The sequence below is a fragment of the Agelaius tricolor genome, unplaced genomic scaffold (assembly GCF_023055355.1).
Source record: "Agelaius tricolor isolate 1412-34295 unplaced genomic scaffold, bAgeTri1.0.p SCAF_38, whole genome shotgun sequence".
In the NCBI taxonomy this organism is placed as follows: Eukaryota; Metazoa; Chordata; class Aves; order Passeriformes; family Icteridae; genus Agelaius; species Agelaius tricolor.
In genome coordinates this window covers 160,129-184,040 of record NW_027269298.1, presented here as the reverse complement: position 1 = coordinate 184,040, position 23,912 = coordinate 160,129, and the positions used below count along the sequence as shown (strand labels likewise).

The 23,912-nt window shown below is 59.9% G+C and overlaps 3 protein-coding genes and 1 long non-coding RNA gene across 11 annotated transcripts; 2 read left to right on the top strand and 2 right to left on the bottom strand.

Moving 5' to 3' along the window:
- Positions 1 to 2,973: 2,973 nt before the first annotated feature.
- Positions 2,974 to 14,766, top strand: CERCAM (cerebral endothelial cell adhesion molecule). 4 transcript variants are annotated; one of them, XM_071454057.1, is made up of 14 exons: positions 2,974 to 3,368; positions 7,637 to 7,749; positions 10,196 to 10,306; positions 10,505 to 10,622; positions 10,701 to 10,835; positions 10,926 to 11,130; positions 11,203 to 11,322; positions 11,430 to 11,506; positions 11,683 to 11,789; positions 11,893 to 12,025; positions 12,203 to 12,330; positions 12,406 to 12,609; positions 13,495 to 13,731; positions 14,381 to 14,766. In XM_071454057.1, the coding sequence occupies exons 3-13, from the start codon at positions 10,233 to 10,235 to the stop codon at positions 13,727 to 13,729; spliced, it is 1,536 nt and encodes a 511-aa protein (XP_071310158.1). In that variant the 5' UTR covers positions 2,974 to 3,368; positions 7,637 to 7,749; positions 10,196 to 10,232; the 3' UTR covers positions 13,730 to 13,731; positions 14,381 to 14,766. The 4 variants fall into 4 exon arrangements, with proteins under 4 accessions (XP_071310158.1, XP_071310157.1, XP_071310156.1 ...); XM_071454056.1 differs by having other exon boundaries at positions 7,637 to 8,084; XM_071454055.1 differs by having other exon boundaries at positions 7,637 to 8,697.
- A 1,165-nt stretch (positions 14,767 to 15,931) lies between these two features.
- Positions 15,932 to 18,458, bottom strand: PTRH1 (peptidyl-tRNA hydrolase 1 homolog). Of its 4 annotated transcripts, none has more exons than XM_071453914.1 (5): positions 18,341 to 18,458; positions 17,658 to 17,877; positions 17,395 to 17,515; positions 16,747 to 16,792; positions 15,932 to 16,345 (listed from the first exon to the last, which is right to left on the bottom strand). In XM_071453914.1, the coding sequence occupies exons 1-5, from the start codon at positions 18,353 to 18,355 to the stop codon at positions 16,160 to 16,162; spliced, it is 588 nt and encodes a 195-aa protein (XP_071310015.1). In that variant the 5' UTR covers positions 18,356 to 18,458; the 3' UTR covers positions 15,932 to 16,159. The 4 variants fall into 4 exon arrangements, with proteins under 4 accessions (XP_071310015.1, XP_071310013.1, XP_071310014.1 ...); XM_071453912.1 differs by having other exon boundaries at positions 18,290 to 18,358; XM_071453913.1 differs by having other exon boundaries at positions 17,395 to 17,494; positions 18,290 to 18,358.
- Positions 18,459 to 18,485: 27 nt separating this feature from the next.
- Positions 18,486 to 19,423, top strand: LOC139603257 (uncharacterized). The gene is made up of 2 exons (XR_011683632.1): positions 18,486 to 18,713; positions 19,264 to 19,423. It is a non-coding gene; the product is annotated as an uncharacterized lncRNA (long non-coding RNA).
- Positions 18,881 to 23,433, bottom strand: TOR2A (torsin family 2 member A). Of its 2 annotated transcripts, none has more exons than XM_071453910.1 (5): positions 23,238 to 23,433; positions 22,708 to 22,973; positions 21,444 to 21,619; positions 20,982 to 21,109; positions 18,881 to 20,451 (listed from the first exon to the last, which is right to left on the bottom strand). In XM_071453910.1, the coding sequence occupies exons 1-5, from the start codon at positions 23,389 to 23,391 to the stop codon at positions 20,207 to 20,209; spliced, it is 969 nt and encodes a 322-aa protein (XP_071310011.1). In that variant the 5' UTR covers positions 23,392 to 23,433; the 3' UTR covers positions 18,881 to 20,206. The 2 variants fall into 2 exon arrangements, with proteins under 2 accessions (XP_071310011.1, XP_071310012.1); XM_071453911.1 differs by having other exon boundaries at positions 23,264 to 23,401.
- Positions 23,434 to 23,912: the final 479 nt, after the last annotated feature.

Sequence of the window (23,912 nt, the reverse complement as noted above, 5' to 3'; positions counted from 1 at the left end):
GGGAAATATTAATAATAATAATAATAAAAATAAAGAAAAAAGATGAAAAATTCAGGCTTCTTCCCCAGCCCCTCCTCACCGACCGGCGCCCACGAAGTTGGGACCAAATCCCCCCTCTCCAGCCAGGGAAAATCCCGGCCCGCTGCCGGCGCTTCCCCCGCCGATGCCGGTGCCGGTGGCCGTGGCCGCTCCGCGGCGGGGCCGGGCAGGTCGCCCCGAGAGAAGGCGGGGGGCTGCGGGCGAGCCGCGGACCCCCGGCTGCCCGAGCCGCCCTCGGCCCCGGCGGCCCACGGGGCTCCGAGTTTCCACGGGGCGCGGAAAGTGCGTCCCGCGGGGGCGGAGCGGGCGGCCCCCGCGGCTCGGCGGGGCACAGCGGCGGGGCTCCCGCGGCACCTGCTGCCGGCCCCGAGCCCGGCCGAGCTGCCGCGGCTCTGCCCGCTTCCTCCACGCCGTATCCACCCGGGAGGGTCCCAAATCCGCCCGGGAGGGATGCGCACACCGGGGCTCTGCGGGCTGCGCCGGGGCCGGGCAGGGCTTTTAGTTGAACGGCACAACAATAAATGTGTTGCAGAGCCGGCGAGAAAAGAATGGGGATGACCTTCAATTGGTACTGGATTTGAATAACACCACGGGGTGATAAATGCCCATTGTGTTTTAGGAGTAATGAATCTCCACTGTCTCTATAGCACAGAAACAGCAGCTGCAACCTGGAGCCAGCCATCTCTTAAAGACACAGCTCCCAAAGCCCGGCTCCGGCCCGGCCCGCAGCCGCCGCACCGCCGGGCCCGGGGCGCGGGGTGCGCTCTGCCCCGGGGGCTCCGTGCCCAGCCCCGGGGACGGCCGCGCTTGGCCCCACTCGGGGTTGTGGGGATCCCCCCCGAGCCGCCGGGCAGAGCTGGGTCTGGGGTCCCCTCCCACCCACTCGGCCCCCCTTGGAGACCCCCTCCGTTCTTCTGCCGCGGGAGTGACACTGCCCGGGTACCCCCTGGGGTATGGGGTCACCTGCACCCCAACTCGGCCCCCCAGCGGCAGGGAAAGTGCTGGGGATAAATAATGCTCATTGTTTTCCCCTAATGAATATTACCGAGGTGCCAGGCCGGCAGCTGCGGGCTCCGGCCGGAGGAGCAGCGGGGACATCGCCTGCCTCTCTCCGCCCGGGGACCCCCCAGCCCCAACCTGCCCGAGGTCCCCGCAGCCAAAGGGAAGAGCCTGGAGGTGGCCGGCGCCTTCTCCACGGCTGCCTGCCACCACCCTGGGTGTCACAGGGGTCCCTGGGCAGGGCCGGACGGGAGCCTGGAAGTGTTCACCGTGGAGATCCCCGCTTGTCCTCGCCTTCCCTCGTGTCCTCACACCGGGACTGGGCTGGCGGGGAGAGGGATTGCTGAGTGCTGGGACAGAAACTCCCGCAGCCCCAGGGATGCTGGGGGCAGCCCAGCCCCACGGAGCTGCAGGGTGGCCCCAGTCTCTGTCCCCAACCCTCAGCAATGTCCCCTGCCTTAGGCCTCACCCCTGGAGCCCAGGGTCAGTGTCAGAGACTGTCAGGCCCAAACCCTGAGCGGGGACCAACAGGGCAGGGATCTACGGCTGGACATTGCTTCCCACAGAGTCTCATTCTCTCCCTGGGAGGTTTTGCGCACCCTGAAGAGGCATGAAGGTGTCCCAGGGCTTGGGAACAGCCACATCCTCACAGCCCATGGGCCAGGGCCAGGGGCATGCCCAGCTCCTGCCACAGCCATGCACCTCCCTCGGAAAGGCTCCTCTGCGTCCCAGCACAGCCCTGCCAGCGCTAGTAGCAATAAACCCACTTCCTACGAGTGTGAAAACCAAAAGAAAGCCAGCATTTAATAAAAAGAAAAAAGAGCAGCAGCAGCTGAAGGCCCCTGAGCTGGGTTGCAGCCATTGCCTGGGACTGGCCACTCTTTGGGAAGGAGGAACCATCTGAGGGAAGCCCCTGTCGCTGCTGCTCCGGGTGTTCTGGCATTGTTTTAGCCCCGGACCTTTTAACTTGTTTTAATTCCTAACGCTTCCCACCACCCTTTTTTTTTTTTTTTTAAGTCTCTTTCCCAAATCTCAGCCGAGTTAATGAAGTTATGTGATCCTATAAATGTTAATTGTCTAAACTTCTCTCCCCCGTTTTTTTTTTTAGGTTTTTTTTTCTTCTTTTTTTTTTATCTCTCTCCTCCTTGCTGCTTTCTGCTCCACTTGTAATAAAGAAAATATCTTGGCTGGTCTTAGCCAGTTGCTTGGCAACCTCAATAGAAAAAAAGAGAACAGAATGTAACCAATCCCGAGACAACCGAAAGATTTTGGTGACATGTGACCTCTCGGAAAAGGGCAGCCTTAAACTGTCCCTTCTGTCCTTTGCTCTGACCATTAGGGTCTCTTGCCCTCCTTCCCCCCCCGGTTCCTTACACCAATAAATATGGATTAGTGAAATACTTTTTCCCACACTGATGAAAAGCCGGGATTGATCTTTCCACCTCCTTTATCTACCAACCTGACAAGTTTCTAAACAAAATTAAGAGAGAAGAGGCGAAAGGAGCCATCCCAGGTTGTGCGGCCGGGGATGGATCCTGCCCCGCCGTGGGGATGGGGGGTCCCCGGCGGGGCGCTGGCGCCGGCTGTGCCGGGGCGGCTCTGCTCAGCCGGTCCCGCTCTCCGTGTGCTGGGGAGAGCCCCTTGCACGGCACCAGCGAGTTAAGAAATAAAAATGTAGCTCTTCTAAGCCAAAAGGGGGGAAAAAAATAAAGCCCTGGCCAAGCCCTGCTCTCCCTCGATGGGCGCCAGTGTGTCCTGGGCAGACCTGTCCTGCTCCTCGCCGCGGAGCCCCAGCGCTCGCGGGCGGTCGGGGAAGTTGTCTGCAAATTTCATCCTGGAAAAAAAAAAAAACAAACCCACAACATGATGTCATTGATGTCATTGGCTTTCTGGTGTAGCCCGCCGGCGCCCCTCCACCTGCCGCCGGGCGCTGCTTGGCCGTGAGCCTCAGCAGGACCAGAGCCTCGGCACGATGGTCCCAGCCCGGGCACAGCCCTGAGCTGCTCGGGCATCGCTCCCGCCCTCCCGGCTTTCCCAGGCTCCCGGTGCGGTCAATGCCTCTTTCAGCAGCAGTTCCCCACTTCCCCAAAAAGCATCACCTTGCCAGCTCCCTTCCTCCCACCAGCTGCCAGGAAAAAAAATTAGGGCAAGGACAGGGAGCGAGAGCAAAACCAATGAACTTGTTTCCAGCTTTTCCTTCGCATCAGCCGTCCAGCACCGGGAGAAAAACATTTCTTCTGTAAAAAACCTCCCCTCTCCGTGCAGGCTCCGATCCCGTCGTCACTGGGACACGCTGGACACTTGGTCTCAGCTCGGCAGCAGAAGACACCGTAAGTCGCCTACTTAAACAGTTTCCTGTTTTGTTTTTGTTGTGTTTTTGTGGGGCGGTTATGCCACGGTTTAGGGGCTGAGACCCACGGGGATGGAGGAGGAGGGTGGGACAGGGGGCAGTTGCAAACTGGGGGGTTTGTGGGGGGCGCAGGCTGCGAGGTGCGGGCAGGGTGGGCACCGGGCAGGGTGGGCACCGGGCAGTGCCCGTGCCGGCGGCAGCCGGCGGTGCTGGGTGCCGGCAGCCCCGGGGTGCACAAAGCCCCTTTGAGCTCGTCACAGAGGAGCTGCTGATCCCTGGCCGGCCCTCGGAACCGGAATGGCCACTGCAGAGGAGAATGGAACCCTGGGCACCCGGCAGGGCTGGCGGCGAGGGGAGCTCAGGGCTCTGGGTCAGGGACAACTGCCCGTGGGGGCCTGGCCCCAGCTGAGCCCTGAATTTGGGGTGCCTAAAGCATGGGCTGGTCCCTGGCCAGCCCCGCTGGAATGGGGAACTGTGGGGAGCAGGGGGAGCCCCAGCCATCCCACGTGGGGATGGGGACTGTCCCTCCCAGCACGGGGCACGGTGACATCCACGAAGCCACCGGGCTGCGCTCTCCAGGGTGGCCGCGGGAAGGCTGCGGTACAGACTGGAGAGGCAGGTGGGAGCAAATAGGACCCAGTGGCACCTGCTGGCACCCGGTGGGACCCGGTGGGATCCCATGGGACACAGAGGGACCCGGTAGGCCGTGGCAGCCCTGCTGCCGAGGCCGGCTGGCCAGGCACAATACCACGGCCCCTCTCCTGAGCCGCCGCCGAAGCCCCTTTCCCAGCGTCGAGCGCCTTTGTCTCGCCTTTGTGATGGAAAGAGCCCCCCCCTCCTAAATCACTGCCCTGACACCCCCATTGTCTCCTTCCCGGGGAGGTTTGAAACTTCCCCCCCCCTCTCGAGGTCAGGAATGTGGCCGGTTTCTATTGGGACGGAGGAGCAGGGCTGGGTGGGGGGCTGCGGGGTCACGCCGGCTCGGCGGGTCAACCCGAAAACAAAACCTTTTGAAGTACCTACTCTCCATCACTGCCAACATTGTCCCCTGCCAGCGGGGGCCTGGCACGGCCCCTCGACGCCTCCAGCCCGGCCGCTGCCCACCCCAGCGGTCAGCAGCTGGGGGGGACAGAAGGGTATTGTGCCGAAGGGGACAGCTTTGTTTTCGGTCACAGCTGCCCCGGGTTGGGACGGGACCGACCGTCAGCCCCACCGGGGTGAGAGGAGGGAGGGACGGAGGGGACGGGAGTGCAGCGGTCAGCGCCTTGCAGGGGGGACCTGGTCCTTGGGGTACCCCTCTGTCACTGTCCCTCTGAGCTGTGGCACTGGGGGGACACAGGGCAGCTCCCTGTTGTCCCTCAGGGTGTGCAGCCTCTCCGTGCCGGTGGACAGCCTAGCGTTGGTTTCCTGCCTCAGTTTCCCCTTGCAGTGGGAGGTGTCTCTCTGCCCACTGACAGGTGCCTGGGGTGCCCTTTGACAGCCAGAGCCAGGGCACTGCTGGCCCTGATGCCAGAAGGTGGTGCAGACTGGGGAGAAAAGGGACCATTCTGAGGCTGAGCCAGCTGTGCCACCCAGGAGGGTCAGGACAGGGCCACTGCAGGGCTTCCATGCGGTTCCAAGGGAGGCAGTGCCTTGCAGGTGGAGCAGAGCACGGATTCCTGCTCCCAGCAGAACATGAAGGAGGATCCCCAGGAAGCCTTCACACTCCCAGGATTTCACAGGAAATTCCACCAGGAAGACCCCAGTGGGTCTCCCAGGGGGTTGGGGTTTGGGGGACGCTGGCAGAGTCTCACTGCCCCATTTAGAGTGGCACAAATCTCCCTTTCCCCACAGCCAGGATGAGAATGCTGCTCCCATCACCCCCCAGCTCCTCTGGCACATCATCTCTTGGGTGGGCCAAAATCCCCCCGGGTGGCCAAAATCCCTCCCAGGATGGCCCAAATCCCCCCAAGATGGCGTAAATTCCCCTGCATTTTTCTGTGTGGGAAGATCTGTGGGTTTTGCTCACTGCAGAAGCAGCCTGGGAGGAGGAAAGTGGAGCAGAGCCCATGGATGTGATGGGTTTAGCAGAGACCTGGAAGGAAAACCCAGCTGAGAGGGGAGTGCTGGCCTCCTGAGCTACCCAACAGCTGGGAGGTGGGGAAAACATCTGGAACAGCTGGAGTGGTGCAGGATGAGGGGCTTGCAGAGCAGAGGGTATGGTGGATTCACAGGCACTCCCTTGGTTCCACAGTTCCCCCTGGACAGGCACTTGCTGGGAGGCTGAGAAGCAGGGGGGAGGGCTCTGTGCCTCAGTTTCCCCAGCAGGAAACAGCTGATGTTTTGAGGTTGGGTAAGTCAGGGGAGGTCTGGAGAAGGCATGTCTGGAGGGGAGAGCATCATTTGGGCAATGTCACAGCCTGGGAATGGGGACTCTTGGGAGTACCGTGGACTTTGGGCAGCTAGTTGGGTCCCCAGGATGTTTTTTCTTGTGAAAAAAGATTAATAAAAAATGTTTTATTGACCAAGGGACTTGTAGTGGCCTTGGCCATGAACCCACACACAGAATATCTGCATTTATAGATATATATATACACACACATATCTTTATATATTTGCCTTTTGCAATCAAGGTTGAGCCTTTTAAAGCAGAAAAATAGGACATTTGAGGAAACTGGAGCTTTTCAAAGACTTTGCTGAAAATCCTAGAAAATTTCAAGGAAGGGGCGGAGAGAGGTGGGAGGTAACCAAAATCCTCATCCCTGGGTCCAAGAGCAACTTTTTCCTGTAAAAAAAAGAAAACATACTCCTGTAAACTTTGTGCAGTGCTGCTCCTGCCTGCAGCCTTGGGGATGAAGGTGTTTTTCCAGGCAGGATGCTTGCAGGCCCAGTGCTGGCTCTGTACTGCAGGTATCACCATGAGTGCATGGAGCTGTGAGGATGTCCTGAGCCCCCTGGGGACACCCTGGGCCCTGTGGGGACCTGCCAGCTGCCTTCCAGTCCCGCTCCTGGGGCACAGGAGCTGTCACAGCCTGTGCTAGCAGCATGGTGCGGGTGGAGATGCTGAGCCACAGCACGGAGCTGGGTGGGTTGTCACCCTGAGGGGCACACAGCAGGAGCCCTGACAGGTATCTCCATGTCCCCCTTCTCCTCGAGCTCACCCAGGGCTGGTTTTCCATTGTATGCCCCAAACTGCTCGTAAGGTGCCACTTGGCCATCACTGGGCTCTGAGGGTCTGTTGTGAGCCCGGCAGCAGCCAGGATGTGAGGGGAAGGCAGATTGCAAATGCAGGGATAATTCTGACCCCAGCTGAGCTTGGGAGGACAGGCACAGGGTGCTCTGTCCCTCTCCCACTCCCAGCCTGTGTGTGTGCAGCACATTTCACTGGCTCGTGCCTCAGTTTCCCTGTGTCACAGGGCAGCCCCCCTTTCTCTGCCTGCTTTGGGGGTGATGGGGCTGTGGGAAGGGCAGTGCCCTCCTCTGTTCTCTGCTCTGGAACCCACGGCTCGGGAGTGTTGTGAGGGCTGTACCAGGGCAGTGGGGCCACGGCTGTGCTTGGGTGGCTGAACTGTGTGGGGTGCCTGGGCAGGTCCAGCTGTGACCCTGAGGGTCAATGCAGGGATGGAGGGATGTGGGGATATCAGGATGAAGAAGGGAAGGGATGCAGGGATGGAGACATGAAGAGATGAAGAAGAAAAGGGATGCAGGGATGAAAGAACGGAGGGGTGAAGGGCTGGAAGGGTGTGGGGATCAGGGATATGGGGATGATGGAAAGCAGGGATGAAGAAAGGCAGGGAGAGGGGGTTGTGGGGATCAGATGCAGTTCGGGCAGAGCCCGGGCTCCCCACCGAGAGCCGGGGCGGCGGCGCCGGGAGGTGGCAGCAGCGGCCGAGCCGGGGCCGCGGTGCGGGGGCGGTGCCGGCGGGGGTGTCCCCGAGGGACGGGGGGGCCGCGGGCTCCGGGGCATTCCCGCTGCTCTGCGGCCCTTGCTCCGCCCGCATCCCCTCGAGGGCTCCGGGCAGAGGGGCTGCCCTCGTTCAGCCTCACGGGGTGGAGTCCCGACACGGACACGGGTGGGTCCGGCTCTGCTGGGCTCTCAGGAGCCTGCCCATTCCCGCAGCTCCTCCATGGCTGGGAATTCCCGGCTGCGCTGGCGCCGAGCCCTTCCCGAAATACTTGTCCGAGCCGGGGCTGTAAACAGCATTTTTCTCTCCTTGCAGTCGCTGCCGGGTCCTGCGAGTCCCCCGCCCTCTCTGTTGATTCTTTCAGGTGTTCTGGATTGTTCACTTCCCAATCCCTCTGCTGCACCCTGACAGAGCCCCGCCGGGGGGACACGGAGCCGGCGACAGCAGCTGCCCGGGGCACCCCTGACCCTGGCACGGGTGGGCACAGTTCGGCCTCGTGTGGCATCCCCCCGTCCCTCCGCAGGGCTCGGTGCCACCGCAGTGAGAGGTGCCCGGCATTGCTGGGGGGAGCGCGGAGTCCCTGCCCGCCCTGCAGGGCGTGAGCACCCCCAGGCCTGCGCTGCGCCGGGAGCTGACTGACAGCTGCATTTATGGATTGGTGGAAATCCAGAAGGATTGGTCAGACATCCCACCGGCCCCGGGCCTGCCCCTGCCCGCGGCTCGGACACGTCGCAGACACGCCTGTGGGCCTGCGAATGGCCAGCCATGGGGACAGCCTGGGGGGACACGGCTCAGAGGGCTGGGCTGCCCTGGTGAGGACGGCAGCCATGAGCCCCGCTCACCATGCAAGCCCCCCTCAGCCACAAACCTCTCTGGCCATGATCCCCTTGTCCAGGAGCCCCCTGGCGATGCTGCCCCCGGCAACCCTTGGCCATATTGCCCCAAACCATAACCCCCCCTCCCATCCCATTGCCCACCCACCCACGCCGTGCAGGCACCGTGGGGACCCGCCCGTGGCCATGGGGATGCCCTGGAGCATCCTCGGGAGGGGGTTCCGGGGTGTCTCGCCCCCAGCCATGGGCTCCGCACCCGTATCGATTCTATTTAAGGAAGCCCGACCCAAACCGGCCCCCGGGGCTTGCTGCGGCGGCGGGGCCGGGCCGGGGCCGGGGGCGGGGGGTGCGCTGAGCACGGCGGGTCCCAGCCCGCCCCTTCCCCGCCCGCCGCCTCCGCCATGGGCGCCGCGGGGCCGCTCTGCGCCCTCCTCCTGCTGCTGACCACCGGCACCGGCACCGGGACCGGCACCGGGGCAGCCCCACCGCGCCTGGTGCTCGCCCTCCTGGCCCGGAACGCGCAGCACTCGCTGCCGCACTGCCTGGGAGCCCTGGAGCGCTTGGACTATCCCGCGGGCAGCATCGCCCTGTGGTGAGGCAGCGGGACCCCGGGGGGAGCGGGCAGAGAGTAGCACGGATCCTGAGGGAGGAGAGGGCTGTGGGGGAATGGGCATCTCGGGGGGAGCCGGGATGCTGCAGTCACAGGGACCGCGGGGATAGCGGGGAGCCCCGGGGAACGGGGATAGTGGGGGGAAGGAGGGTCCGGGGATTAAGGGAGACGGAGGGGAATGGAGAGCCGAGGATAGCAGGGACCCGGAGGAAAATGCGGGGGTGAAACTAGGGAGAGTGGAGGAACTGGGGGCTCTTGGGTGGGCAGAACAGACTGGAAGGAATGGGGATCTTTAGGGGACAGGGACCTTCGCGGGGAACAGGGACCCCGCTGGTGGCAGCGTCCCCAGCCCCACAATGTGAGGGGTGGCTCTGCCCCGTGTGTGGGACCCAGCAGGGCAGCGGGAGGGGCTCGGGCAGCCCCGCGGTGCAGGGGCAGGACCCTCACCCTTCCCCTGAGGGAGCTGTGGGGCTGATGAGAGCGGGGACCCCTGGACACGAGGGGATTCTGCATCTCCAGGGACAGGCGCTGCCTTCCCCCTCCCCGCAGGGCTCAGCCTCGGGCCCCCTTTCCCAAAGACACCCCCAAGCCCTTTTTACCGTGCCGGGGGTTGGCTGGAAGAGGAGTCTCCCGTCTCCTCGCTGCGCCACTGCCGTCTGTCGCCTGAACTTGTCGGAAACTTTTCTGCAGCTGCTTTTGCGGGGGCTGGCGGGGGATCCTGGCGGGGCTGGGGCGGGGATCAGCTGCCGGCAGGGGAAGGGGAAGGAGGGTCCTCACCTTTACCTGCTGCACCCTCCGGGAACCCCCGGCACAAGGATCCTGCAGGGTGTTTCAAGAGCAGCCCGTGGAGCTGGGGGGATACAGATCCTGCCTTCTCCCCTCAATCTGTCAAATGACGCCAGTGCCTGGGGGATGTCCCGGGGCTCTTTGACAGGTCGAGGGTGCCAAGGAGTGTGGGAACCTGGGGTTTGGCCTAGTGGAAGGTGGGCTCAGTTCTGTGTGTGCTGGGCTCCCTGTGAACATTGTTCTGGGGATGGGTGGGACAGCTGGGAATGGTGATGGTGCCCGGCAAAGGGAATGTTCAGGAAAGGGGATTTTTTGCTTTTCCTCTCACTGCTGGAACAGTGGGATGCATGAGGGTACTGTGGGGTGCAGGGACAGGGGACAAAGCAGCTGTGCTGCAGTGCTCATGGTGAGCAGTCACAAGGCTGGGGTGAGGAGAGCATGTCCAGGGCTGCCACTGGACTGCAGGGTGGGAGCCGTGGAACAGCCTGGCTGGTGGTGACACTCAGGAAGAAATTTTCAGTTGGCATTCCCCTTCCTGCCTGTGCAGCCTTTGTTCCTTCAAATTACATGTTACATTCCCAAGCAAGTCTGTCACTGGCTCAGTCTTTTGGCCCCATGAACATTTCTAGTGCAGGGTGAGGTCCTGGTTGTTCCTTGAGGAGGACCCCCAGAGGCTGATGTCCCCTTATCCCAGGTGTGCAACAGACCACAACTCTGACAACACGACAGCAATGCTGCAGGAGTGGCTGGGGGCAGTGGGGAAGGACTATCACTCAGTGGCCTTGAAGGTGCAAGAGGAGCCCAGGTGAGGCTGGGTGAGTGCTGGGTGGGGGCAGGTGTGAGCTGAGGGGCTCCTGGAGCAGCATCAACTCTTCCTGGCCAGCGACCAGGAGGAGCTCAGTGGAGTGGGGCTGACTCAGCCTGCCAGCATGAACAGCCTGCACCGAGTTTGAGTTTGTGCATTCCCAGCGAGTGAGGTTAACCCCTGCCTCCCCCTGCCCAGCTCCTACCCTGATGAGCTTGGTCCCAAGCACTGGAGTGACAAACGCTATGAAAACGTGATGAAGTTGAAGCAGGAAGCTCTCATCTATGCCCGGGAGCAGCAGGCAGACTACATCCTGGTAAGGGATTGGGGCACTGCTGGGGTGGGGGCTGAGGTGGGCTTCTCCATGTCTCCAGAACCTGTGCTGTCTCTGCAGTTCATGGACACTGACAGCATCCTGACGAACAACCAGACCCTCAAGTTTCTCATGGCGCAGAACAAGTCGGTGGTGGCCCCCATGCTGGACTCACAGACCTTCTACTCCAACTTCTGGTGTGGCATCACACCCCAGGTATGTCCCCAGAAAGCCCTGGAGACTGAGACAGCCCCGTGGTGGAGGAGCTCTCTGCCATGGAGGCACTGTGGGGCTGTGATACCGCAGGGCTTCTATCGCCGGACAGCCGACTACTTCCCCACCAAGAACCGGCAGCGCCGGGGCTGTTTCCGTGTGCCCATGGTCTACGCCACCTTCCTGATCGACCTGCGCAAGGAGGAGACCTCGCACTTGGCTTTCTACCCGCCCCACCCCAACTACACCTGGGCCTTCGATGACATCATTGTCTTTGCCTACTCCTGCCAGGAGGCTGGTGAGGGTGATGGGGGTTTCGGGGGGTGCAGGGGCTGGGGGGGTTGTGCTGCTCACCTGTCTCATCCGGCAGGTGCGGAGGTCCATGTGTGCAACCAGCATCACTTTGGTTACATCAATGTTCCTGTGAAGGCCCACCAGACGCTGGAGGATGATCATGCCAACTTTGTGCATCTCACGCTGGAGGCCATGGGTGAGTGCCCATGGCCTGGAAGCCTCCAGGTCCTGACAGGGCTGTCAGCCCCAGCTCCCAGCCAGGGGAATCTGGGCTCCACTGAAGAGTGTCTCCTCTCTCCACAGTGGACGGTCCCCCCATGCAGCGCTCCAGGCACATTTCTCTCCTGCCCAGGCCGCTCACAAAAATGGGCTTTGATGAAGTAAGTGCTCAGTGGAGCTGCTCGTGTTCCCCTGTCCCCTGGTTGCATCCATCTCTCTGATTGCATCCATCCATGGCAAAGCCCGAGCCCCTGTCCCCATCCTGCAGTAGCCAGGCAGCCTCTGTGTCCCCCATGACAACACACCCCATTGTTGGGGCTCTCCTCTTCCTCCCCAGATCTTCCTAATCAACCTGGTGCGGAGGCCAGACCGACGGCAGCGAATGCTGGCATCCCTGCAGGAGCTGGAGATCATTCCACGGGTGGTGGATGCTGTGGATGGCAGGTGACCATGGGGGAACCACTCAGCCAGTCCCCTGTGTCACCCTGGGGAGGGGATGGGGAGTGTCTGGTGGGACACCTTGCTGATGCAGCCCCTTGCCTTGCAGCACCCTCAACAGCAGTGACATCAAGGTGCTGGGTGTGGACTTGCTACCTGGGTACTACGATCCCTTCTCCGGCCGCACGCTCACCAAGGGCGAGGTTGGCTGCTTCCTCAGCCACTACAATATCTGGAAGGAGGTATGGGGCCACAGCGGCCACGGGCTCCCTAAGGGCCACCAGCAGTGGGCAGGGACCCTGTGAGCATCACAGATATCTGGAGGACCTGGGGAAGAAGGGGTGTCCTGCAGGGTCAGTGGCCCCAGTATGGCCCAGAGTGGTACTGGGATGGGCTGGCACCTCTGTCCCCTCTCCCAGATTGTGTCCCGGGGGTTGGAGAGGTCGGTGGTGTTCGAGGATGACGTGCGCTTCGAGGCTGCCTTCCCAGCACGTCTGCAGCGGCTGATGGACGAGCTGGAGCAGGCACAGCAGGACTGGGACCTCATGTAGGTGCTGGGGCTAGGGAGATGTGGGGTGGGGTCCCCAAGGCTGGCTCTCATGGTTCCCTGGCCACCCCACAGCTACCTGGGGAGGAAACAGGTGAACGACGAGGATGAGGCACCTGTGGAAGGCGTGCGGAATCTGGTGGTGGCCGGGTACTCGTACTGGACACTGGCCTATGCCATCTCCCACCACGGGGCACAGAAGCTGCTGGCCACCAAACCCCTCTCCAAAATGCTGCCTGTGGACGAGTATCTGCCCATCATGTATGACAAGCACCCCAAGTAAGGAGCAGATTGTGCAGGAGGGTGCTGGCCTGGCCATGCCAGTGTGGGACAATGTGTTTCTTCTCTGCCGTCACCACCTCACCCAGTTCCCCCCCTTGCAGGCGTTACTCACGCTGGAGGAAAACATCTGTAGCATGAGCTCATTCTCAGCTTGCCGCTGCCTGGCCTCTGGCTGCTGGAAAATGGCCCTCTGCCAGCATGGGGTGGGGGAATGGGAACGGAGCTGGGCTTAGTGTGGGCCCTGCACAGGTCTTGGCCCCATGGCAAGGGGTGGGGAGCAGCCCCCTGTACCCTCATGTTGGGGGGCTGTGTGGTCCCCTCCCCCTGGCTGGGGGTCTCAGCCCAAATTTGGAGCAACTTCATGCACCTCTCTGGGGTGGGGGTCAGCAGTAAGGCTTTGTCTGGGGAGGGGGAGGCAATTTAGGGGGTGGGTGTCCTGGGAGAGAAGGGATTGGGAAACCCAGTGAGCAGGATGGACAAACACACAGATCGGGCATGTAAAAGGCAGGCTGGAGGTGGATGGAGGGACAGATTAGGGCTCTGGACATGCACCAGCAGCAGCTGGAAGCCCCCTGCTTGCAGGCATAACAGCACCAGACAGCTCTGTCTCAGGGCCAGCTGGATGCTGTGCCAGAGACCCACTCTGTGCCAAGAGCTGGCCCCAGCTGGTGGGGAGCCACAGGTCCTGTCCTCTCTGTAATCCCTCCACAGTCCCTGCCCAGCTTCCTCGGCTCCATGCCTGCTACCCCACATCCCTCCCCAGCCCCTGCCCTGCATGGAGCCTTCCCTGGGTGGTTGATTTGATTTTCCCAGTGCTTTTTCTCCTCTGTGTGCTCCTCTGTAAGCCAGTTTTTTCTCTTGGGTCTGCTCCACTTTCCCCAGTGAGGATTACAAGCGGCACTTCTCCCCACGGGACTTGCTGGTGTTTTCAGCTCACCCCCTCCTGGTTTATCCCACTCACTATGCTGGGGACAGCAACTGGCTGAGTGACACTGAGACCTCCACCATCTGGGATGACGATGCCAAGAAGACCGACTGGGTTGGCTCACAAAAGACACTGAGGGACTCACGGGGCAGCGCTGGCCACCTCCGCTCCACGGCCCGTGACGAGCTCTGATGGTGAGCAAGGCTCTGAGACCCAGGCACAGGGGACAGAGCAGCTGGGGAGTGTCTTCCTGCACGTACCATGTTCAGATGTGTCCCACGTGTCTAGCTTGTTTTTGTCATGGGGCAGCAGCTCTCCCTGTCAGACTCAAAGCACTGGGAAACAGAGACCAGACTGTCTCTTCCAGGTGGGGAAAGGGGTGGGGACACACATGTCCCATGTGGGGCTGCACTGGGCTGGAGGGGATATGGGGACAGGGCCCTCCCATCTCCCTGAGTCCATGCTGCTCCCCAGCCACTCAGATGAGGAAGGGAGAACGCTCCTTTTCCTGCTGCAAAAGTGTGGAAAGAGCTGAGGCATCTCCCAGGGGAACGTTTCAGCCCAGCACTGCTTGCTCCCCTCAGAAGTGGGTCTCCTTCTGGCTGTGGCCATGCAGGCAGGAAGGCGACCCACACTGGCTCAACCCCAGGGCAGCACAGACACAGTTAATGCTGGGTCAGACTTTCCCTGCCTGAGGTTGCTTGTCCTGGCAGCAGAACTGCCCTGGGAGCTGCCAGACCGGGGGAGGCTGGAACACAGCCCTCCCACTGCCTCGGCTGCAGGCGTGAACACGCTGGGGCTGCTCCTGCCGTGACCACTAATGTCTGTGTCCGTGCCTCCTAGGGATGAGGGATTGTGATCCAGCTGGGAGCACCGTGGGCAAGGACCTTTTACTGCCCACTCCCTCTCAGGAGATGCAGCTGCCCTGGACAGAGCCCCACAGGGTTCTTTGGATCTGCATATGATGAATCCACCCAAGGCAGGATTTGCCCCAGGAAAGCCTTTCCCTGCCAAGTGGAGAGACCAGAGGAGCGCTGTGCTCCATCTCTGCTGAGGACACATCTCCAGGACAGTCCCAATCAATGCCAACTCTGTCGTCTCCCACCAGCCTGGACTTTGGGGAGTGGACTTTGGGCTGGCACACGTGGTGGCCTCCTGCCACTGACTGGGCTTGTCCCTCGTGCCATGCCTGGGTGGAAGCCCAGGGAGGATTAAAGCAGACTGTTTGAGCTGGTGTGCTGGGTGCTGGCATTGCCCCAAGTTCCCAGGGGTCACCTCAGTGCTGCAGGGGCAAGGGTCTGGCAGTTCTCCCAGCTGGGAACTTTGGGAATGAAATCTGTAAGGGAGAGAGGGAAGGAGAGAGGTGGTGGGGAGGAAGACTGAAGCTCACCCTTGGGGTCTGGGTGGAAAAGTTGGGTGGCATCTTCATGGAGCTCAGCTCTACACTGGGAGTGGAGGTGATGGAGCAGCAGGTGGAGGCCTTGGTAACAGACACCCAGAGAGATGTCTGAGACTACAAGGGATTCAGGAAAGCCTAATTTGGGGCAGGTTGAACAGCTACAGCAGGGACCTTTGGAAGGAAAACAACCAGCTCCAGATCACACAGGACCTGAAGAGCTGAGTGGATCTCCTGGAGAACAGGGAGGAGAAGGCCAAGTGCCTGTTCTGCAAGTGCAAGGTCCCAGGCAGTATAGACATGGGTGAGGAAGGGATGACAGGTTGGGCACATTTTTGCTTCCCAGCTTTTCCCCTGGCCCAGGCAGCCTCAGTGCTCCAGGAGGAGCTCAGGAGCTGGGGATGGAGCAGATGAATGTCTGGTGCCAGCTGGAGCAGAGGATGGAAGCGACAGAAACACTGTGGTATACGTCAGCCAGCAAGTGTCCCAGTGCATGTTCCAGTGCCTGCTGGGATGCAGGAGAGGAGCTGCCTTTGCTGGGTGTCTCAGTGTTCCTGGGATACAGAGCTGGGCAGGCCATGCTGGCACACCCAGGACTCTGGGACACAGCAGTGGTGAGGACACACTGCCTCAGTCTGTGCTCTCCACGAGACCTACAACGGGTCTGCGGGAAGCCAGAACTCCTGCAGCTGTTGGAAACTCCACAGTTTCAGCCAAAACCACTGAACTCAAGAACACTGTGAGGCCAGCTCTGAAACTTGCTGCAGCTCAGAGCAGCACGCTATGGGATTCCGGGCTCTCTGTGCTTGCCAGTTTCTCAGCAAAGCTGAAGTGCCTTTGGACTCTACAGAGGTAGCTCCTATTGCTCCCCATTTCTCACTAGAAGCCTCCCTCCAGACTGTGCTGGTCAAACAGGGATGGGAACACAGATTTGAGCTGCAGTGCCAAGGACAGCCCAAGCCTGGCAAGCAGCGCATGGAAGAGAGGCAGGAGCAGGGCAGAGTCAGGGTGAGGGTTTATTTAATTTCTGTGCCAAACTGAGGCATGGAGCCTCTGCAGGGATTCAAGTGGGACACGAGCTGCCTGGATTGGTGTGGGCATGGAAGGAGGCTGTCCCAGCTCCCAGCCAGGCTGCCAGGCTGGGCCAGCTCTGCTCCGCACCACGGTCACTCCGGAGTGCCTGCAGCACCCTGTCCATCAGCCACAAGGGTCCCGGGGGGTTTGTGTCAGCCCCTGTCCCCTGGCTCTGTAGGTGCTCGGCTCTGGATGTGCTGCAGCAGGCAGGTCACTGCCTCGGCCAGGATCTGCTCCAGCTTCTCCCGCTCCCCAGCACTGAACGGAGACAGGACATAGCTGGGCACTGTCACGTCGCCCTCTGGCCGCCCGATGCCGATCCTGAGCCGGGTCATCTCCTGGGGAGGAAGGGAGAGAGCTGGGGAGCTTCCCCTCAAGTGTTCAGACAGAGCTGGGCAAGGGGACAGTGCTGAGAGTGGGGCTGGGCAGCAAGGGAACAGCTCCTCATGTTTTCCAGGTGGTTTTGAGTGTTTGCTCCAAGAAACATAATTTTGGAAGAGGCTTTAGCTGGGCTGTGCCGAGATCCCAGGCTCCTGCCAGGCCTGGCAGAGGCACTCAAGCTAATTGTTTCCATGTCCTCCATGGCGGCCAAACAGACAACAGCCCTCCAGGATGACGGGGAAGGAGAAAAGGGGGGGAAGGGAGCAGGGGTTTGTCTAAGAGGAATCAGAAAAATGGGAGTGGGGGAACAAGCCATGCATTGAGGGGGGCACAGGATTGATCCCCGACACGCACTCACATTGGACTGCAGAGCACTGATGCAGGATTGGACCCCGTTGTGTCCCCTTGGGAGAGAAAGAGAAAACCCACACTTAGTCTGTAAGGGACAGCCCCTCATATAGCCCTGGGTCTCCTGCTGCAGGAATGTGGTCCCAGCCAAGGGCCGCAGTTCCCATGTCCTGGTTCTGCAGGAACTTACAGCCCTGGGGGCTCACAGAAGTTGGCTGGGGGATTTAGGGAAGCAGGGCTGGGACAGCACGTTCTCTGTGTGTCAGCTCTTGCCACAGCTGATGCATGGGTGACTGAGCACAGGGCCCAGCACTGTACCTGCCCCATCCCGCAGTGGAAGCTTTCCTAGGTTAAATGTCTGGTGCTGGGCAGGCACAGTGGAGGCAGAGTGCTATAAAAAACTCATGTGGTGCTGTCAGTGGGCTGAATCCAGCCCATAGCTGCTTCCAGGAGGCTCCCTGCCCTCCCTGCCAGGGCAGGAACTGGGAGGCTGCCCAAACAGCCAGCTGTTGCCTCTGCAATAATAGATCGAGCCCAGGCAAGAGCTGAAACATTACAAGGCTGGTGGGATGGGGCCAAGAACAGCCCATGAACCTGTATGGGCATGTTAAAGCCTCAAACCAGCTCACACAGTCAGGGAGCTGGGGCTACCCCATACCTTGCACTGCCTCCCAGCTTGATGGCCACCTTGCCCAGGGCCTTGTCCAGGTCGTCGTGAACCAGGTAAATGTCTCCAGGGCCAAGGCTGTAGATCTCAGCTTTGGAAACAGAAATACAACCTAAGAAATAAGGGGAGACAGACTCACCAGGCCCTGCCTCTGCAGAGTGGGGCTGTAGTGAGCCGCGGAGGGCAGGGAGACAGCAGGGCTGTCACAGGGGGCTGGTGCCACTAGAGGCTTTGGGGCTGACCCAGTTGCTCACCAGCACTGGCAACGCTGAGCCCATTGAGGTTCATGAACCTCCGTGGCTTGAGCAGCACCAGCTCCAGGCCGTGGGCTGTGGCCAGGGCCACATCAGCGCAGCACCGCTTGTCCACTCGCCACCCCTCGGCCACTGCCAGCTGCCGGGCCAGCCGGTCCAGCACCTCCATGCCCACGCTGTGCCGTGTGCCTCGCAGCCCGTAGTTGCCCAGGCCGGCCACCTGTATGACAGCTGTCAACAGGGCTCCGACGGGCCACCATGAGGACCCTGGCCCCTGCACGGGCCTGATACCCTCCAGCAAGGCTCGGACCTGCTCCCTCCATGCTCCCCGCAGCTGGCTGGGTCCTCACAGCCTCGATCCCCACAGCATTCCCTTCAGACAGTCTTCCCTCGATGCCTCCCTCACAACCTTGATCGTGCCGGTGCTCGCCCATGACCTGATGCCCCCGGCACTGCCCTCACAGCCCCGCTCCGTCTGCTCGGCTCACAGTCCTGATCCACCCTGTTCTCCTCACAGCCCCGTTCCCCTCACAGTCCATCTCCATGTGCTCCCCGCACAGCCCCGATTCCCCCGTCCCCTCACAGCCCCGTTCCCCTCACGGCCTCCCCGCCCCCGCTCCCCCCGCCCTCACCATGGCGCGCGGCCCCGCCCGCCCCACGAGCGCTCGCGCGCTCCCCGCCACCTCCGCCGCCAGCATCGCCCTCCTTGCCCGCGTGACGTCACTGCCCCGCGCCGCTCAGCGCCCCGCCGACGTCGCCTCGCCCTCCCGCCGCCATCTTGGTTACGGGCAGCGCCGCCATCTTTCTAGCGGGCGACGGGGCGGTGTCGCGATGTCGGGGGCGGTGTCGCGGTGTCGGGGGCGGTGCCGCCGCTGTGACAATGCCCCGCGGGCCGGCTGGAGCTGGAGGTGGTTGTGGTGGGGACGGCGAGGCGCGTTAACGGGGCGCCGCGGCCTAGGACCGCCCCCCACACGGAGAAGACCGCGAGGAGCTCTGCAGAGGGTCCCCGAGGGACTCGCAGGAGCAGCGAATGCCCAGGACGGGGCCTCGCGGTTTGTGTGTTTGTGCCCGTTCCGTCTCCACTCACCCTGCCAGCAAGGCACAGCTTTGTTCCAGGGCACCGGGACAGTTCCCCAGCCCAGCAGCACATCACTGTGCTGGAAACTGGAAATCTTCCAAGTCCTTCCACACTACGTGCAGTCAGGAATCCATGTAAACACCTCAACTGTTTCATTCTTATAAGATTTATTTTAAAATTAGAAATTCATATTTTTGCAAGCGGTAGAATTTTTGCCTGTCTTTGGGCCAGCTCTTGGGCAGCCTTTGCGTGGTGTCTAAAATCCCCAAAGCTCAGGGCCTGGAGCTGGAATGGTCCCAAGCACTGGCAGCTCATTTCCATACAGGGAACAAGCAGGGCTTTGGAAGATTTGCAAAGTGTCCTTACACCCATCCCTTGAGCACGTTGTTCCTAGAGAGTGAATGACTCTGGTACCCCTGACCTCTTATTCCATAACAGCATAGAGGATATTAAAATCAGGGCAAAAGCCAGGCAGTGCATCCCATGCTTGGCAGTCTGGAGCACTAATCTTCTCTAACTTGTCCCCAGGTCCCCCACTGTGACACTCCCCAGAAGCTGAATGGCTGCTGGCCCAGCCAAAGCCTGCAAGGTCTGACCAGCACAAGGATGTACAAGAAGCTCCACAGCTCAGAGCACCAACTCTGCTGTAGAAACCATCAGTGAATAAAATGAATTTTCAAAACCGTTAGCAGCACTGTGGGCTCCCCTGGAGGTAGGATGAGATTCTTCATGGCTGGTAAAACAAGCAAGAAGTCTTTTGTTGTTGTTTTCCTGGTTTGCTACAGGGAAATCCTTTGTCCCTTAGGGGAAACATGGATGAAGGGGTGGTAGGGGAGCCTGGCTCATGGCAGATCAGGTGTTCCCCTCTCCCACATTACCCCCCTCATTTGGTGTTGAAGCTACCAAGCACCTATTCACAGTGAAAGGAAACTGGAATGTGGGTGGCTCTAAAACTTCCTTGAAAAGAAACCTTGGTTGCCATGTTGAGGTGTTCACAGGAGTCAGCACCAGTATGTTGTGCCAAGGAACTGAGGCACAGCTATGTTTAAAAAGGTTTAAAAAAAACTGTTAAAATGCTGTAAGGAAGAAATATTCTTCTGTAGGCTCAGAATCTTAACGTATTGGGTATCAACAGCTGCCAGAAGTGGGGAGAGCTCTGGAGGGGTGCTGTTGACAGGATGAGAACCTTCCTGACACTGCAGACCCTCTCAGCATCTTCCCCATGTCATCACACGTCTCAGGTGGTGGATCCACCTTTACCTGGCCAAAAGTCAATCAGTAAAGTGCTTTAAATGACATAATTTGCACCTGGTCCTGCAGCTGCATCCTGCAGTGGACTCCTTGGAGCTGGAGAGAGTTCAGCAGGAGAGCACTTGTGCTGTGGGGAGTGACACACCATACCCACTGCACATCCCACCAGCCCTGGCTGCTTTTAGCTCCATGTGGATCTGAGAGAGGCCCTTGCCAGTGACTAGAAGAAAAAACTGATGCGAGAGGCCACTGTTTTGCAGCCTGTTGATGAGAATAATTTCTCCTCTTCTGGGAAGTAGGGGATGCTGTCAGCCACTTCCTGGACGACATCCGGGCGTACCTCGAGGCCTTGCTGGGTGAGCTCACTGATAACACACTGCTTCACGTGGTGGTGCTTCAGTGGGAGGAAAGGCACAACAAAATCAATGAGGTGCTCATTAATGATCCCAGATTTCCAGAAACCACCTGCACAAGGAAAGGGAGAGAAGGTTTTACCTTCAGAGAGGCTCTGCAGTCCCTGCAATTCAAAGAGCTGCTTTGTGTGAAGCCAAAATATTCTGCTGAAGAGAGATCTCGCTGGTTTTGAACCCATCAGCTGTCACCTCCCCCCAAATAGACTTTCTCCCCCCATAAATGGGGGGATTTAGCTTGTCTAGTCAGAATTTAAGCTCTGCTCCCTGTGCTAAGGGCAATGCAAGCAGATGCAGGCAGGCAGTGGGGATCAATATAGCTCAGTGCTGTTCTGTTAAGTGTGCTGTGCTGTCTGCCAGCCCCCAGCTGCAAACACACCTTGTCTCCCAAGAACTTTGCTAAATATGGCAACAGGTTTGCTGGCTCAGAAGGAAGGAAACCTCACAGTTCCAATCCCTCAAAACCCCCTTGTCCCTTTCTGGCTGCCTGGGAGGTAGCAGGTGATGTGGGTGGCTCCTAGAACAGGCCTGGCTGCCTGTGCTGGGCTGTGGGGCTACAGGAGGAGCTCAGCTCCATGGACTCACTCTCAGGGTTTTCAAACACGGCCTTGGAGATGGCTGGCTCCAGGTCCTGCAAGCTGATCTCCTCCCGGTCCTTGCGGGCACGCCACAGAGCCAATGTCACGTTGTTGATCTGCTCCCCTCCTGCATTGCTGCACAAGAATGAGAGCCTTATCCACTGTGCAGCCAGGAAAATGGTGTCTCAGGTGGCACCTGACACCCACCAGCCTGCAGAGTGCAAGCCAGCAGCTCCCAGCTGCCTGGCCCAAAATAACTCCTGTAGAGGCAGCCAAATAACATGCAGAGGAGGCTTTTTCACACTCTCCAGATCTGTCTGTTCACAGTGAGACTGCATCTCTTGGCATTTGTAGAGGCTCAAGGCTTGGAGAAGGGAAGGCAAAACAAGTGTGTGCCCTGAGGTAGGTGTGACCTCTGCCCAAATGGGCAGCAGTGAGCTGGAAGGGCCCATGGAGAGGCCTCTCTCACCTGATGAAGATGAAGATGGCTTTGCGGTAGTTGGTCCCATACACAACCCACGAGGGCCCCAGGAACGGGATGATCACATCAATCAGGCCTGGGTGCATCTTGTCCATCTCATCAAAGAGAAATGCTGAGCGTCCACAGCCGGTCAGGTTCCCTTGGATCCAGCGCTTCAGGCTTTCCTAGGAAAAACCCCACCGAGTGTGAGGCAGTGAGAGGGCAAGGAAGGCTCAAACACCCCAGAGTAAAGGCTGAGGCAGGAGCTCAAGCACAGCCAAAGGTGCTGAGAGCAGCATGTCCCTGCACAGCACCACACACTTGGAGCTGAAACACCCAGTGCTGGGGAGGCCCCTTTATTCTGGGTTCCACACAGTGGTGTTTATCAGCTTTTTTTAAACCATTGTAGGTCTTTTTATACAGATTTAAAGGAGGAGGCAGCACACTAAAGCTGGAGATTCAGACTCCTACAGCTCCTCACGTTCTTCTCGCTCCCTGTTGTATCTACAGTTCCCAGCTTCTTGCCAGCTCCCGTTCTGATGCAGAAACATGTGCCTGCACTGACCCAGAACAGCTCTTTATCACGGCTGAAGGTACCTCCCAGCCCACACAAAACCACTCACATTGCCTGGGGGCATGTGAAACTCCTCACTGAAGCACTTCAGCCAGGAAGGGATTTACTTTTCCAAAAGTGTTTCCTCTAAGGACACAACACAACAAATCACTTCTCCAAACACCCAGAAACTAAAGGTCCAGGTGTGCTCAATTCCCACTCTGCTGAAAATCTGGCATTTTGATTTCTCTCTTTTCTCAGCTCTAAGAGACAGAATGGCACCATGGAGAGTCTGGAGCTGCTGTTAGGGAGCTGTGTGCTCTGTGAGGAGGGGATTACAAGTCTAGTGATATGCAGGTTTTTACAGCCATCAGGCTGTTTGGAAAGCAATGGGAAAATTTTAGTACCTTTCATCTAAGCCAAGCACTTTTGTCTGTGTGCTCAAAGAGCTGTGTAAATATTTAAGAATGAGAACACGATCAGGGCAGGGACTGCTGTGGAGAGGACGAAAGTAATAACTGCGTATATTGCAGTTACTAGTGCATCCTTCAGCCAGTGTATGGAGCCACTCTCTCAGCTATGTTTGTCTGAGAGGGTAAAACAAAGAGCTTTTATTCCTGCTGCACTTCAGGAAACAGCTTGAATGCATATGTACTAAGGATCAACCCAGACACAGCCAAAACCCCCAGTGAAGTGGCACTGCCGAGCAGTGTCCCTTACCTTGTACTGCTCTATCTGCTCAGCGTGGGGGAAATGCACTATGGGGGAGAAGTGGTGAACATAGGGGCTCTGGAGCCCCCTCTGGAAGAGGTAGCGGATGAGCATGGAGCTCACGTAGGTTTTGCCTGTCCCTGTCGAGCCGTGGAAGGACATCACGAGGGGTTTCACTGGATTCGGGTTCTCCAGGAACTCCCTCAGCCCCTTCATCACCTGCTGCCTCACCAGGGGCTGCCCCACCAGGTTCGTGGCCAAGTCAAACTCCAGCCCTGAAACGAAATAAAACCAGGACTTGGAGAACGCGGGTTGTCATCGCTCCCCGTCCCGTCCCTGGGGCCGCCCCGCTGGGCCCTTCATCCCCGGCTGTCGAGAGACCCCGCTCCAAGGGACGCCCCGGGTAGGCTCTCCTGGAGATCCTCGCTGGCTCCCGGGACCCCCTCGCCTGCTGCCTCCCGGCCTCGGCGGCTGCGCCCCCCGCCCCTGAGGGTCCCCCTGCCCTCAGACCCCCCTCCCGCCCGGCCGCTCCCGCTGACCGCGCAGGTCGGGCCCGAAGCCGCACTCGCAGTCCGCCGAGAAGCCGCAGCGCAGCGCCCACAGGTCCCAGGCGGCGGCGGGGCGGGCGGCGGCCGCCAGCAGCACCAGCAGCACCCGGACCGGGACCGGGGCCGGGGCCGCTACGGGGGCCATGGCGGCCGCGGCTTCCGCACCGCCCGCACTACAACTCCCAGCGTGCCCCGCGCGGAAGCGGGGCCAGGAAGACCCGCTATGGGAAAGAGGCGTGGTCATGCACCAAGAGGGCGTGGCCTGTCCCATATAGCCCCGCCCCCCACCTGGGCAGGGTCCCTGTCCCCTCTGTCCCCTCGTGCCCTGCGGACCCGCGACCCTCTCGCAGAGAACAACCTCTGAAATTCAACAAATGCAGGGTCCTGCACCTGGGGAGGAACAGCTCTGAACACCGGTACCGGCTGGGAGCTGACATGGAAAGCAGCTCTGCAGAAAAGGACTGGGGGTCCTGGTGGACAAGCTGTCTGTGAGCCAGCAGTGTGCCCTGAGGGACAACAACGCCAGTGGGATCATAGAGGGGATTAGAGAGAGTATTGCCAGCTGGTCAGGGAGGTGGTCCTGCATTTCTGCTCATATATATATATATATATGTATATGTATGTGTGTATGTATGTATTTATACACCTAAGGTGGGGTGCCAAGAT